The sequence below is a fragment of the Pyrgilauda ruficollis genome, unplaced genomic scaffold (genome assembly GCF_017590135.1).
Source record: "Pyrgilauda ruficollis isolate IOZ18807 unplaced genomic scaffold, ASM1759013v1 scaffold14, whole genome shotgun sequence".
NCBI lineage: Eukaryota > Metazoa > Chordata > Aves > Passeriformes > Passeridae > Pyrgilauda > Pyrgilauda ruficollis.
In genome coordinates this window covers 6812713-6827965 of record NW_024512543.1, presented here as the reverse complement: position 1 = coordinate 6827965, position 15253 = coordinate 6812713, and the positions used below count along the sequence as shown (strand labels likewise).

General features: G+C 39.9%; 1 protein-coding gene across 1 annotated transcript in view; it reads left to right on the top strand.

Moving 5' to 3' along the window:
* Nucleotides 1-15253, top strand: part of STARD9 (StAR related lipid transfer domain containing 9) — a 96353-nt gene that overhangs the window by 71969 nt on the left and 9131 nt on the right. Inside the window, exons 23-24 of the mRNA XM_041459922.1 lie at nucleotides 2075-2555; nucleotides 3428-14572. Of these exons, the coding sequence (XP_041315856.1) occupies nucleotides 2075-2555; nucleotides 3428-14572 (11626 nt within the window). The remainder of the gene's footprint in view (nucleotides 1-2074; nucleotides 2556-3427; nucleotides 14573-15253) is intronic.

Below are 15253 nucleotides of genomic sequence, written 5' to 3'. Positions count from 1 at the left end.
CTGATCCCAATCCTGCCTCCCTACAGCTGTGCTTCTGGTGTTTTCTGGTTTGTCTTCTAATCTATTTGATCTAGGTTTCTTGATAAGCAAAGGGCGCCTATACTAAGGTGTCATTCCCACCTGGCAAAATCTGCTGTTTGAGCCTGGAAGAAGAAAACTTTGTGAATTTTTGGCAATGTCTCAGATCAAAACTTATGCAGGCAGCTATCTTCTAATTAAGCCAGCCACAATGAAGAGATTAAAAGGAAATTGTTTTGGTGGGATATAGCAGAAGAATATGTAGATAGTACAGAAATCCAGAGAGCTTCCCCAAAACATCTTTATTTTGTGGCTCTGTAGACTTGTTCTCTGCTTCCCTCTAGTTCTGCTGTTTTCACCATGTTCATGCAAAGCTTAGCCAGGCAGGTAGTTTTTGCCAGCCAAATACAATTCTTTACTTGGCAAAATACCAAAGTTCTTCACCTTTTCTGTGTCCTCTGTGGCTCGGCTCCTGACAGAGGCAAGTTTTTGCACAGAGATTAATTAGCATCTTAAGCTTGCAACTTTCTTGCAGAGAAATTGATCTGCCAAATATTCTGCTTGCTAAAATCATGTTAAAGAGAACACGTCTGGAAGCAAAGCTGAGGAAAAAAAAGCTTTGTATGTCAAAACTAAAAATGTTATTAAGAAAAATTAACTAACATAATGACAAAAATGCTTCCCTTTTATCCACAGGGTAACCATAGAGTTAGAATTCCTACCTCTGTTCATGTGCTCTTTGCAGAGCTGCCAATATAAGCAGGACAGGAGACTCATTGTGGTGGGGATCACTAATGAAGTGTGTTTAACAAGATCAGTATTCACCAAGCAAGTGATACCTACAATGTCTCTGCACTAATGATTTCTTGCACTAGGGAAACTTCCAGAGCCCCTAATTCCTCTCTTGTAGATCAGCTGTGCAGAGCTGCAGGAAGCCCTCATTCATCACATCAAATTTAAATACTTCTTAATTCCTACATCCCTGAACAAGCAATGAAACATTGCTTATTTAGTAAAGGACTGCACATTGAAAGTAAGCTCAGCCAGAAAAAAATTGCTGCTAGCAAGACAGCAGTGCTTTGGGAAATGCTGGTTCTTTGAGAAGTGCTTCACTTGTAAAGGGACCTGGCCTGAGATTTTTTACATTGCTTGTTCAGCAATGGATATTTTTTGTTTGTTTGTTTGTTTATTTTGAGAGCTGAATATGTATATTTTTGTAGCAGCATAAAAAATCTACTTCATTAAAAGAACAGGTTCAAGCCATCAGATACAACCTGGTCATGGTGACCTCTTCTTTTGTTATAGTTCATCATAGCTCAGATTGAAGCTGGTGTGCTCTGAAAAACGTCTAAGCACATCCATCCCTTGCATGGAATAAAAGTATTCTTGCATCTAGTGTTTAAAACAAATCAGCCTGGTTCTGTTCTCTACTGCATCCTCACTGACTGCAAAGATCAGTCTCTGAATATTTAGTGAAGACTTAGTGTGTAAGCACAGGTAACATATTTTGTTACCAAATTAGGTTAATCACTTGGTGTGTGAACGTATTTGGCATTTATGAACTGTAGGGGTCATTAACAGAAGCAGAGAATCTAATTCTTTTTGTGGAGTAGAGTAGTAATTCTGTGAAAAATACACATTGACTGGTGCTATAAGCTTGTGGTTTTTGAACCGTTTATCATAATAGCAAAAGGTTGTGTTGGCTCCACCTGCACTCTTTGCCATGACAGTATTTGTTTTATTTTGTGCACTTTTAACTGGTTGATCTTAAAGGTCCCTTCCAACCCAAGCCATTCAATGATTCTTTAATTTTATGATTACATGCTTATATTCTGCAGTTGCTACCTGAGTCCTTAACCCAATGAGGAGGCTTTTAGTTATCAATGAAGTAGAGCAACAGTACATTTTTCTTTAAATAGTTTATCAAGTCTCTACATTCATAGAAATTCTGTTCTCAAATGACCTCTAAAGGCTGATTCAATTAAGAAACAAGATAGTAACAAGTAGTGTTTTTCCTATCATTTTTACTTTCTTTCAATCATTGTTTTGTTTACAGACCAGCAGCGGCTTATAAATGAGAACAAACGTCTGGCTGCTCTTCAGCAGCAGCAGAGGGAGTTTGCAGTGCAGACAGAGCCCACGCTGTGTGCAGAGGCTGAGGTGCAGAGCACCACTGGGCTGGAAACCTGCCTTTCCCTGCTACAGCAGAACAAGAAGAGACTGGTGCAGCTGGAGCTCTTGCAAAGGTACTCCTTAAAGAAGGCTGAAAGAAACATAAGGCGGAAGAAGGTCAAATTCCGGCTGGAAAGGATAGTCAAGAAGCAGAAGTTGTTGGAAGCCAAGCAAAACCTGGAGCAGCTGGAAGCTAGCTGCTGGCTCAGTGAAGAGTGTGTGAAACAATCTCAAGCCCTAAGTGATAATATTGCTGTACGGTCCTCTTTGGATCACCACTTGCAAAGGAGACAGAAATTGTTTGGATCGAGTTCCTTGCAGCACAGGCATTTGTTCTGTGACTCGTACCTGCCCCAGGTACCCAGGTAAGTTAACATCTGCCAAATCCTCTGCGTTTTCAAAAGTGATATAAATCTGAGGTATTTTCAGGCCACCTATCCTGAATGCCTTTCAGTGTATTGAAGAAAATCCCCAAATCTGCAATATCAGTGAGCCTGCTATAATGTACTTCAAGCTGGAGCTGTTTGTCCTTTTCCTTTGGGTTTGTACAGTACATTCCCTACTTATCTGTCGGACATGGTCTTCCCCGCTTTTTTACATTTCTCTCTCAAGCCTTTCTGCACTTTTTACCTCTTTGAGGAGGCTTTTTTAGAAGTGGCTTAGCTTTTGTTGTTGCCTTGTTCAGACTGTTGGTAAATACTAATTTTTGCACAATTTTATCTTGATTATCATCAAACTCTTCTTCAGAATATTGGTATCTTTGGGGTGATTATGGAGAGGACTTTTATACTGGTCAGTCTTTCTCAAGCTAAATAAGCATTTCCTTGCAATGCTAAAACGTTGGGATGCTACAGTGTCTATCACAGCATGGTCCATAGCTATTTCCACAGCAGGAAATAGCCAAAGTCTGCTAAGTGGATTTCTGTGACTTAGAATTATCTTTTCTTTTTAATTAACATTTACAGCTACTTGAGCCTACAGAGATTCAATATGAAGGTATACCTTGCAGCATTGAGCTTTTTCTTTGTGTCCAGGGCATCTTTCCAGATAGCAAGGGGATTTTATAATTAGTCACAGAATTTTATTTTTTTATTCCCTGCTAGAATTGGATTTTGAGAGATATTAATATTGTTGCTTCATGAATTGTTATTCTTATTTGCAAGACACTACTGTGGTGAAAATGTTAACTACATTATTCAAGCAAGAATTGGACTTTATTTCTTCATTATTTCCACAGCTGTTTTTCGAAGAGGGAGTCTGTCTCCAAGTTATCTACCTCACCAAATACTGATCAATACTGTAAAGGCAGTACAACAGAGAGGTTGTCACCTGCAGAATACCTTTACAGAAGTGGTAAAGACATTTCTGGGAGTGATGACCTTAATGATGAAAAGGGGGTCTCCTTTTCAGTCCAGAGGCAGCTAACTGAAAAACAAAAAACATCAATTGAAAATAAAAAAGGAGGAGAGAAATACTCTAATGATTCAGCTATCATGGCTTATATCAATAAAAATTGTAAAAAAATTGAAAAGTTGGATGACGGTCCAGGGCAAGCTGGATCTCAAAATCAGACCTCTAAAGGTTCCTCTCCTGATCTTTTTAAGGAGAAAGATGAGCCTAAAACCTTTATTACAGGGAGAAGAATGGCAAAATCAAAGGTGCTAGGAGATTTAAGTCAGCCTGCCAGCAGCAATGTAGCACAAAATAGAGCTCAGGTATCCAATAAAAATATTAGAATGGATATCAATGGAAAAGGCCACGGGTCTTCTCCAGAAAACTTTCCTAAACAAATGAAGAAAACAGTGTATGGAAACCCACCATCAGTGCATCTAAACCAAACAGTCAAAAATTGGAAAAGAGAAGCAAACTCAGCCTTGCCAAGTCATAAGAAATCATCAGTGGAAGAGAAAGAATTTCTGATGGCAGCAACATCAGTAGGCAATCTCACTAAGATGAACTCACAGGCACCGCTCTCTTATGTTGAAAAAAAGTGGCACAGTGCTGAGATGCTAAGTGCTGGAGTGCCCAAAACAGCCACAGATATGCTGGGGAACTGGCAAGAGGATGATGAAAATGAGATTTCTGATACTGACAGTTCCTATTCTGTAGATTCACTCTCCTGTGCATCTGCAAAAGCTTTCCCAGAGAAACTGAAACTGGAAGATTTTGACAAAAATAAATGTCTTGCCAACCCAGAAGATTCTGAGAGTGATGACAGTCAAATGTCACAAGACTCTCTGATAGAAAAGGAAAATAAAGCCAAAAAGCAAAATACAAGCCAATTTCACAAGTTAAAGGCCCATCATGAGCCAGCTAAGCTTTACAAAAGCAGAACAGAGAACCATATTTCATCTTTGGTGACATCATACGCATCTCGTAGGAGACTGGGAAAGGCTGAAAGAAGCTTTTCTCTGGATAGCTTAGCTGATGGAGAAGAGATGCCAGCAGAAGACCTGGTAGAAGAATCCAAATCTGACTCATCTGATGAAATGCCAGCAGAGATTTTCTGGAAGTTACAAACTCCTAAATTACCAGCTATACAGATTGAGGAAAACCATGAATCCAAGACCTGTGACAGAGATACAGAAGGGACAAATTATGATCTGAAGCTGAGCAGTTCCTTTTATTTGAACACCAAGCCACAGACTGCTTCCAGTAATGCTTGCAAACAGTTGCTGAAGGGAACAAAAGTCTCCTTTGTAGAACAAGAAAGATCTCCTGAAAGAAGACTGTATTATGCAAGTGGAAATCTTTTGTTTACTAATGATGCCTGGTCTTCCTGTGACTCAAAGATTGACATTAGCAGCCCTGGAATAACAGCATCTTCTTCCCATGAAAACTTGGAGTTTCAAGATGCTCATCTGTGCTCTTCAAGCAAACCAGAACTTTGGCTAAAGAAAGATGATCTAAAGCAGTCAGCTGCTGAGGTTTCTTTTGTTTCTGGCTCTAAGCAAATTCACAGCATTACTCACAGTCCACATCATGTAATCCAAATAAACTCAGTTTTCTCCTCTGACACACTGGAAGTACCTTTACCTGAAACAACAACTGCAAGCAGGACTTGTGAGAGTGGATCATTAAATAAGGTTTTAAGGGGATGGACAAACTCTAATGAAAATTCTTCCTTGGAATCTCCAAATGTGAAGTCCTTGATAGCTAGCTCAGTAGGACTAAGTGCCTCTTTTGTTCCTACTTCAGCAGAGCATGATTATTATGAACATTCAAGGTCACACCATCCTGAACAAGAACAACTGGGTGAATTGTCTACTTACAGGTCTGCTACCAAATTCAGCTGTTTGGAAAGCACCTCCACTGCAGACTGCTTGTCACTGGTATCTAAGAAAGAGGAGAACTCTGCCACCACAACTCATCCAGAGCTGCCAAAAGATTATACTCTGAAAAAAACACATTTTATCTCTGTGTTGCCTGTGCAAATTGTGGAGCAAAGGAATACCTGTGTAGATGCAGATTTAGAAGATGACTTATTCCAAACTTTTTCAAAAGATGAGCTTGACAATGACTATAATAACTTGATGACAAAATCAAGTGTGACAGATTCAGGCAGTGGAAACGCATCTGTCAGTGTACCTGCTGCTGAGTGTTCTATGAGATTTGCTCATAATACGACCTCAACACAAAAATCTGCAGTGAAACACATCAAATTTGGAAACTGCGGGCAGCTTTTTCCAGTACAAAAAATACCAACATGTTGTGATGAAGGTTTCTTCCTCAGTGACTTAACAAACAAAAGTTGCTCTGTGGTGAGCAGTTACAAGCTTCAGATGCTGGCTGGGCAAGGAGCAGAGTCAGCTGATACAGAAGAACCCCCCAGGTCAGGGGACAGTAATCTGGAAACAATGCAAGAAACAGATCATGAGCAAATACCTGCAGAAGTAACAGGAGAGACAGATTTTTCCTCACAGAAGACAACATATCAATGTCACCCTTTAACTGCTGCCAGCACAAGCTATGACCAGTCTGCAACACCAATAGAGGTGTGTCAAAAAGAGACAATCTGTATGGAAATAAGCACAGATAGCTTGGCAGACATTGTGCCAGAGGTGCCTTCGCTCAGAGATCGTGAAGAATATGTATCAAAGGAAGAAGATCTGTCTTCACTAAATCATTATGAATTCAAACACAAACCTGATTCAAAGGATTCTTCCCCTGAATGTGCTTTAGCAGACAGTCAGGCAAGTTGCTTATCCCAGCAAATTTCAGAAAATTCTACATTACACACTGATAACATAAGAGAAGAAAGCAGTGAAAGCAAAGAACACAATGTATTGAATTCTCAGGCTGCAGTTCAGAAAGAATTTTCATCCAAATATGAAAACCTAGTGGTAAATGAAGGAAGTTATTTCCTACTGAATGTAAGTGGGAAAAACACCAAGTCCTTTCCTGCTGCTATTTGTGAGAATACAAATTTTCTCCCAGAATCTAATCCAAGCCTATTTTACAAAGTTTCAACGAAAGCTAATATTTTTCAAAGTGCATATGAGACTGAAAATTATGATAAACTATTGGAGCATGTCACAATAGTGAAAGGAGATTGTGATGCTGCATCTAATCTTACTGCGGAAGTCGGTGTCACAAAAAGTTGTTCTGATGTGCATTCTGACTGCCTCTGCCCAACATGCTCTTCAAAATCAACAGGACAAAAAAACACTACACATAAGGCAACTGACATTTCTGCAGAACTTGATGCCTCTGTTCTCTTGGAAACAGAAACACAGAACAAATCTTTACCTGAATCTAGAGGAGAGGAAGAAGCATTTTTTGAAAGTGATTGCCCAGTGGACTTTCATGTTGAATATGATGCAAATTCAGAGTTGGGAAGGGTATTTGAGTGCAACACAAATGCATCAGCTGCCATTTCTCAAGAGGAGAGTTCCTATAGAAATAAAGAATCCAAATTTTTCAGAGACATAGAAATGGATACAGAAGAAGCCATGGCTCCTTATCAGAATACAGGGACAGCCAGGGAGGAAGTAACAAAATCAATCAATAAGGCAAGCAACTTAGAAAAAAGTGCATTGGAAATTAAATCTAGACACACTGAATGCTTACCTGACAGACCAGTTGCCCAAGTCCAAAGTGTAACTGAAGACAGTAAAAAGGATTTTAAAGACATTGGTCTAGCTCAGAATCCAAAGAAACCTACTGATATCACAGCTTGTGAAGTTCACTGTGACTTTAATACAAATCTGTGCCTGACACATGAAGAGGTGCACAAAGATAAACTGCAGGAAGCCAGCACAGGGGCAGAACATACTCAGGAATCAAAAGCACTTGTGCGTTCTGGCAGCCAACTTGAAACGAGCAGCTTCTGCCAAAAAGAAGTAATTGAGAAAATAGAAATAGGTATTTATTCAACAGAGCTTTCTGTTGCTCCCAAAACCACTCCTTCATCTGTGTGTTCCCACACAACAGATTTTATTCAGAATACTTTGGGATTCCTTGATACTTGCAAAGGGCTTTTACAGACAAATGGAACAACAGAGAATGTAGCTGAAACAGTACTAATCCCAAGGAGGCAAGGAAATATTTCAGCAGAACTTGAAAATGAAGGACAAATAAATTCTAACAATATAATTGAACATTGTGTACCAAACTGTTTGCCCCAGGAAGACAAGGTTAATGAATGTGAAGTGACTGGGAGTGCAGGACAAATTACCATGACAAACACTGAGGGGCTGGTTATTATGAAGCAAGAAGACTTATGCACAGATGAAAATGTTTATTTTAGTGAACAGTCTCCAGCTCTGCATCAAACATATTGTGACAGAGGTGACAAAGAAGAAATTTTAGATCAGTTTAAGATTCCTGAAAGGTACCTGATGGCTTCTGAAGTAGAATCAAAGATATTGTTAGAGGATAATTCAAGATACAAAGACCTTACTGAAATGAGTGAGGATGGTGATTTAGTGGACCCTGCTACACAGATAGGACATGTAGTTGATCCATGTGAATATTCAGTTGAAGATAGTGCTGATATTGACCAATACAAAACTGAACAAAAATTTACAAGCCTTGACAGACATATGTGTATGAGTTTCTCTGTGCAATCTCCTGAGCATGGCACTTCAGAAAACTTGAATGTAGGTATTGTTAGAAAAAGTTTTGACATTTGTGAATTGGATCAAGTAGGCTCCAGAGCTGAGGAAGAGACAGTGCAATTGATGAAGCTAGTAGAAATGACCAAAGCAGACAAACAAAAGCAGATATATGTAGCAAAAACAGAGGAGGTAGAACTGATCTTTTTACCAAACCTGGATGAACTCTTCCCTGAAAACAAAGGCAGCTACCAAATGACACATGATAACAACAGATTAAATGAAATATTAAGAGAAAGCCAGTGGGTGTCTACGAGCTTTTCTGTAAAAAATGAAGACATTAGCAAGCAACAAAATCCACCAGCACCACAGAAGTGTACAGAAAAGAACCAAGAACTTCAAGACTCCCCATGCCAGTCTGTAAATCAGCCTTTACATCTTGGAGGAAGTGATGATTCCCATCTGGTTCAATGTACAAAACCATCTAACAGCAGTCTTGGAACTGGAGCTGTTCTGCCCTACTACGAAACATTAACGGAGAGTGAGATTGGTGTTGGTACATCTGTTGCAGCCAACAGAACGGGAGAAGACAAACATCTTCCAGGTAAACCACCAAGTAAGAGTGTAGCTCTTCTGCAAACCAGAACCATGCAGCAGAGGCAGGAGAAAGATTCTTTTGTATTTAAAAATGGACCTGATTATGCCATATCTGCACAACCTGTCAATGAGAACAGCTCTTTCACTCCCTACAGCTCAGGTGGTCTTGAGTCTGGAACTGTTGTACTTCAGCAAAGGGCCAAAGAAAGCTCATTTTTCTTGGAAAAATTAGATTCTTCTGAAGATACAGTGCAGGATATTAATAATGCTTATGAAGAACACAGTATGGATTTAATTGTTAATGAATTATTAAAAGACTGTCTTAATTCCATAGAAGATAGAGCTCAAGAGGTAAAGGATACCATTGTGCCTGATTCACTAGTGTTGGATACTCAAAATCTGCTGTCTTCCTCAGAGAAAGAAATGATGGAAGATATAGGGGTGGGGAAAACTCACTCATCACTAGAAAGCTCTACCCAAAAAATATTTCAGAATATTAATACAACTCAGAGAGTACCTCACTTGGGGGATTCATCACTGCATGATGAGAAGACGTTTTTAAGTGTAAGCTGTCCAACCACAAACAGTAAATGTGAAAATGCAGAGTTTCCTGGTGTAGCTGGATATCAGCATGAGCCCACAGAAAACCAGGAACATGAAGCTTCTGAAGAGTGCTGTGTAGACCAATTAGGCAATGCTGTTTCTGAGAAGGCTCCAGCCCTTTCAGAAGGCCTGAACAAGTCTCCAAAGGAGCATCCACATCATAGCAAAGACTTTCTAAATTATAATAGGAACTTGGGCACTTCTGAATGTTCTCCTGGTCTTCTGAATTGTCCAGCATCATCTGCAGATAGTTTAATTGTCAGCAGTGGAGACAAAGGTAAAAATGATACTGTTCTCTCTGAAGAAACAAAGTACTTTGAAAGTGAATCAACTGGTTTGAGTGTATCTGTAACTTTTCCTGGTGTTTCTCAAAAAGGAGATGAAAAGGAAAATAATTCTGCAGTTGAAGAGGCCACATATGCTCAGAGTAACAAACTCCCTGAAAAATTTGGGGAAACAGAGCAAAAGGAGAAAATTGTTCTAGGTTATTTCCAGAACTGTGGTGACACAAAAGAAGATAAAATTCATGAGTTCTCAGAACACTGTAGTAACAGTAATAGTGTGGCTGCACCAGAATCGGGTCTGCTCACTTTCCAGAGCCAAGGACAGACTGGCTGCAATGAATCAAAGTGTCTGCCATCACACTCTGCAGAAGACTCTCCACCTGAGACACCATTTCAAAGCTCCAAGAACTTCAGTGCTTTTAACACATCGTCTTTATTTGGGGACTCAAAATCTTTAGTATTTAGTCAGCTTGAGGACTCATTTCAGGACAGCTATTCTACTGAGAAAGTGTCCTGCAATTCTGCAGATGTGTGCTCTGTAAAAGAAGGAGATTTCCCCCAATCATTAGCAAAAGCCAATTACCCAGCCTTAACGGCATTTTCAGAATTTCCTTCAACTGCAGATATAGGCCATGGTGAAACTAGCACATGTGATACTTCGCATTCAAATATGTTGAAGCAGTCTCCATTTGCTGTTTTGCAAATACAAGACACTCAGTCCGATAAAGCTGTGGTATTTGATGAGCCAATATGTGCTTCAGGAAGTATTTTACTTTCTCTTGCAAAAGAAAACATGCATTTTCCAGTCTCAGACATAGATTGTACTTCGTATGAAAATTCTGCTGTAGATGGGGAACCTGCATATGGAAATAATAATAAAAAACCTGACAGTGATACAGAAATTGATCACCATCATTGGAATAAAGTTCTACCACAAGAAGCTTGCAACAAAAACATAGAGAAAATACCAAATGATAATTCTCTTTTACTACCATCATTACCTTTTTGGAATACTAGAAGAGCAATTCTTATTAAAGAGGGACAAATGAGAAATACACTTAACAGAAGTAAGGAAGAACTGCATTCAAATATTGAGGCTGAACATTTTGCAGTAAAGACAGAGCAGAGAAAAACATTAAGTAGAGAACCTGTTGAAAAGCAAACTAATGTATCCCCAAATTCTCCAAATGAACCAACAGGCTCAGAAGTTACAAGGTTGGAAAATCTGTATCCGAGAGATGTTCAAGTGGATCCTGAATACACCTGCAATTCATTTGGCCAAGCATATCCCACATACAGAAGCCCTGATCCCAGTCAACTGTATCATACTGTCTTGGGTTTTGATAAAAACCCTGCAGATCTGCAAGACAACTGTCAGTATGTGCCTGCAGGTGAACAGAAAGAACAAGTGCCAGATAGAACAAATGCAGATGGTAGAAAAGAGATTTTACTTTGCAAAAATAATATATGTTCAGGCATTGGTAGTGCTGCTGATGCTAGGGCAAACACTTGTTCAACAATGGGAGACACTACAATGAGGAATAATACCCTGAAATCAGAAAGACTCAATTTTTCTGTAAAAAATAATGAAACAACCTCCATTAAGTTTTTGCCAGAAAGCCATGATTTAACTCTTCAAGAATCCAAATTGGTGCAATTCAGGAGCAAAAGATCATATTCCACCACAAGGAGTATAAAGGGCAATAAACAAAGTGAACTGAGATCTTATTTACAAAGTCACAGACTATCAGCTCCAGCTATTGCTGTTTTCTCTGACACAGAATGTACTTTGGAAGCTTCATCTAAGGCAGATCCTTTGTTGTATTCTGCATCTAAATCACTGCAAGATTTGAATATGAGTGTAGAGCCTCCATCACCAACTGAAGATGATCTTTATGAAATCGAAAGATTTTCAAAGAAGGAATTGAAAAACTTTCTACAAGTCAAATCTAAACCAAGATTTCAGCAAAAAATGGCACAAACTAAAAAGCTCGCAAACTGTGATTCCAAAAACTTACAAAATTTAGCAGCAAGAAGCCAAAGTAGCCAGTCTTTGAAAGACTGTACTAGTCAATCTCCGTCATCCTTACTGCCCACAGCTCGCAGTTCTGTGTGTGCAGAAGCAAATGTCCATTCAAAGAGCAATTCTGTAGCTCAGTGTAGTGAAGGGGAAGGAGAAGAAGCTGGATACCACCCAGAAACTGATTTATTTTTGCAAGATAATAAAGATGCAATGCATTTTAGATCAAGTGATATCAACCCATACATTCACCCGTGGCAACAAGATGGAGCTTGCAAGATTGGCTGGAAGCAGTATGCTTTTGGAAGTGCAAGTGATGTCTCCTGCAATCAAATTCCTTTGAATATGGAAAACCGTAAAGTTATTAGATGTTCCAGTGTAGACAATGGATTGAACTCTCAAAATTCTCCTTTTCGTTCTCATCTAAGCTCATATGCTACAGCAAAAGTTTTGTCGAGCACTTTGAGTAGCATTGAAGGTCTTCAAGAATGGGACAGTGTCAGACAAGACTTTCAATCAGCATACTCGAGTGACAGTACCAAACAGTACAGCAACATATCCAGTGAAACACTGGAGACTAACTCAGAAAACAACACTGCTGAACTTGAGAATCCTTCCACACAGCCTGGTAACTCTTCAATGCAGGTTGATGAAATTGTATTATTGTATCCTTCAGAGTCTGAAAAACCTTCCAAAAAACCACCAGGGATTGCACGTGAGCAAGGAACACAAACAGCAACTACAGGAAGGTACAAAAGGCAGAGAAGACATCAGAGAAGCTATACAGATGTTTCTGCAAAAAAGGAGGAAACAAACAGAGATTTATTTCATCAACCTTCTTCTTGGACAAGCATGCAAAACCTGTCCATGCATCTGTCACAGCTTCTTCAGAACACTTCTGAGCTGCTGGGAAACCTTTCCCAACACAGTGCTATAGACAGTGAGCAGAATGCCAAAATCAACCAAAAAAAAACTGAAGGTGCTGTAAAGGCTATTAGGTCAGATAGCTGTACTCAGACTACAGCAGATGTAGGCACTCAGACTGAGATTTTGGAAAAACCTCAAAGCAAACATGAAGAAAAACAAATGGAGGCAAAAATGGAAAAGGAATTGAGGGCAGCTCAGGCAGTAAATGTTGATCGGAAAGAAATTGGTGCAGATACAGTAGGAGAGATTCTCAAAAGGAAAGAGGAAACGCCCACTCCTGAAGAAAGAACACAAGAACAAACAGAGATGAAAAACCCGGGCAATTCTGACTTCCATGACAGTCTTGACAGCATTTTGGAAGACTCCTTTATGCATCTGCCTTTTTTACCCAAAACTTCCACCCCTATCTTCCATTTTCAAAAAACATCACTAAATGCACAGCAGAATGTTGCTTTTGCTAGTACCAGAGTTTCACCTCTCACACCATCTTTGCCAAGCTCAGGGCAAGATGGTTCTTCATGCACTGTAGTTAGCAGCCCTACAAATAGCACCTCTCAATCTCCAACGTCTTACACTCAGGATAAAAGAAGTGTCAATGAAACAGAGACTCCAGCTGAAAGAAAATTTTGGTACAAAAATACCCTGCTAGTTGACAGGGCCTCTTCCCCTATTCTTACTCTTAGCGCTAGTCCCAGCAGCCAGACTGCTTTTAGCAAGTCTGTCTGTCCCACTAAGGAGCCTCTTGGATATTCCAGTGTTGCTTCAAGTCCCCTTCACACCAAGAGAAAGCTGAGGGCAGGCCCACAGTTCAGCATGCAACATCATGTGGACAATTTTTCACAGACAGAAACAGACAGTGAATCAAGCACCTCTAGAGAACACAAGAGCATAAGAAAGAAATCTGGAGCTTTCTCAGATAAGAAAGCAGCCAAAGACCTTTTAGGGCAAGATGGTTCAAAAGACTTGGAACAGCAGCACAGACTGAGGGTTGACACCCACACCACCATTTGTGCAGAGCGGCTGTATCACTCCAGCAGTACGCTGGAGGTGTCAGGACGCAGTGAAGTTGTAACAGGTGACGGCAGAGACCAGGGTTCAGTGGCACATTCCCTTCGTTGTATGTATGTTACAAGGGGTGGAAGAGGTTCTTCAGGTGCAATCGGGCACAAAAAGTTCTCTGGGAATTCTGATACTGCTTTGATTCATAACTACCCTTCTCCAAATGCTGACTTACTTTTTAATCAAAAAATTAGTGCCACTTGTTCAAGTAAGACAAATGCTGGCACATCCTCAGAACCTCTGGTAGAAGCATCTACTGTACAATTTCATGATTTCTTCTGGAGGAATGAGGACAGCTGCCCTCCCGCACTCTCTGATGTGAGCGACGTGCAGACATCCTTCCGAGATGACAGCACAGATTCTGTCACTGGGAGCGAATGTGACACTGAAATCCCTCTCAGCAAGAGCTCTGCTTTTGCAAAGCCCTACAGGCCTCGGAGCTGCAGCCTCCGTGACTTACCCATCCACAATAAATTCAGCAACTGGTGCGGTGTTAAGAGCAGCCCTCCTCCTCTGTTAGTCGGCTTGAGCGGCAGCGTGACCGATTTAAGGGGTCAGGCAGAAAAGAAGCCTGGAAGCACACGACCAACAGAAGTGGAAGGGAATTACCAGCCTTGTGACAGCAGGAGCAGAGAGATCAAGAGACTTCAGAGAGAGCGTGCCCAGATCATGTCCAGCATTCAGCTGGATCTGCATCAGCACCCCCTCACAGTGGAACTGACTGAAGCAAAGCTCAATTATGGCATTGGGGAAACAGATGCCCTGCTGAGGGTCCTTCAGAGAGGAGCTGCAGATGAGCCAGGGGCAATTCCAGTGAAGCAGCAACTTTATGAAAGGTAAATTACTTTATGTAAGTAATTTTTTATATGCTTCATGCAGCTTAAATAACATTTAGTAATGAGCCAATCACTTAGTCACAATGAATGATAGTCATACTATCAGACTTATTTTAAAAACTGTTAAGCAATGCATTCAGGACAAAATTTTAGGGTTACTCCAAGAAAACAGGGAAAAGTGATTTGGTGTAATTCAAATCTAGTGTTACCTCACTCTTAAAATTTCTAGCAGCCATGAGAGTTATCATGTGTACCTCATGATATGGGAATATATTTAATTGATTTATTGCAATGTAAAAATAATTGATACATCCTATTTATGGAATTATCCCATTCATGCTTCTGTGAATAAATGCTGCTGTATGAATAAACAAAAATAATTTTTAACCCCCCATAAATATACAAATTTTTTTTTTAAATAACAAGATACTTGATTCTTGTGATTGTAGAACTGAGTGTGGGAAAATGTTGCAACAAAAATTTTGAAGCAGCTACATTGGTCCCTATCTACAATTTGCCTCTCAGCTGTTACCAGCAGTAATCACAACCCTTTCTTACATTTCCTGCTATCAGAAAAACAGTGGCATTTTAGAATTTCTACATCATCTCTCAGCATGTAGACAAAGAGTTATTAGATGGTATTGGATTCCTATAAAAATTTTATATTAAAAATCTACCTAA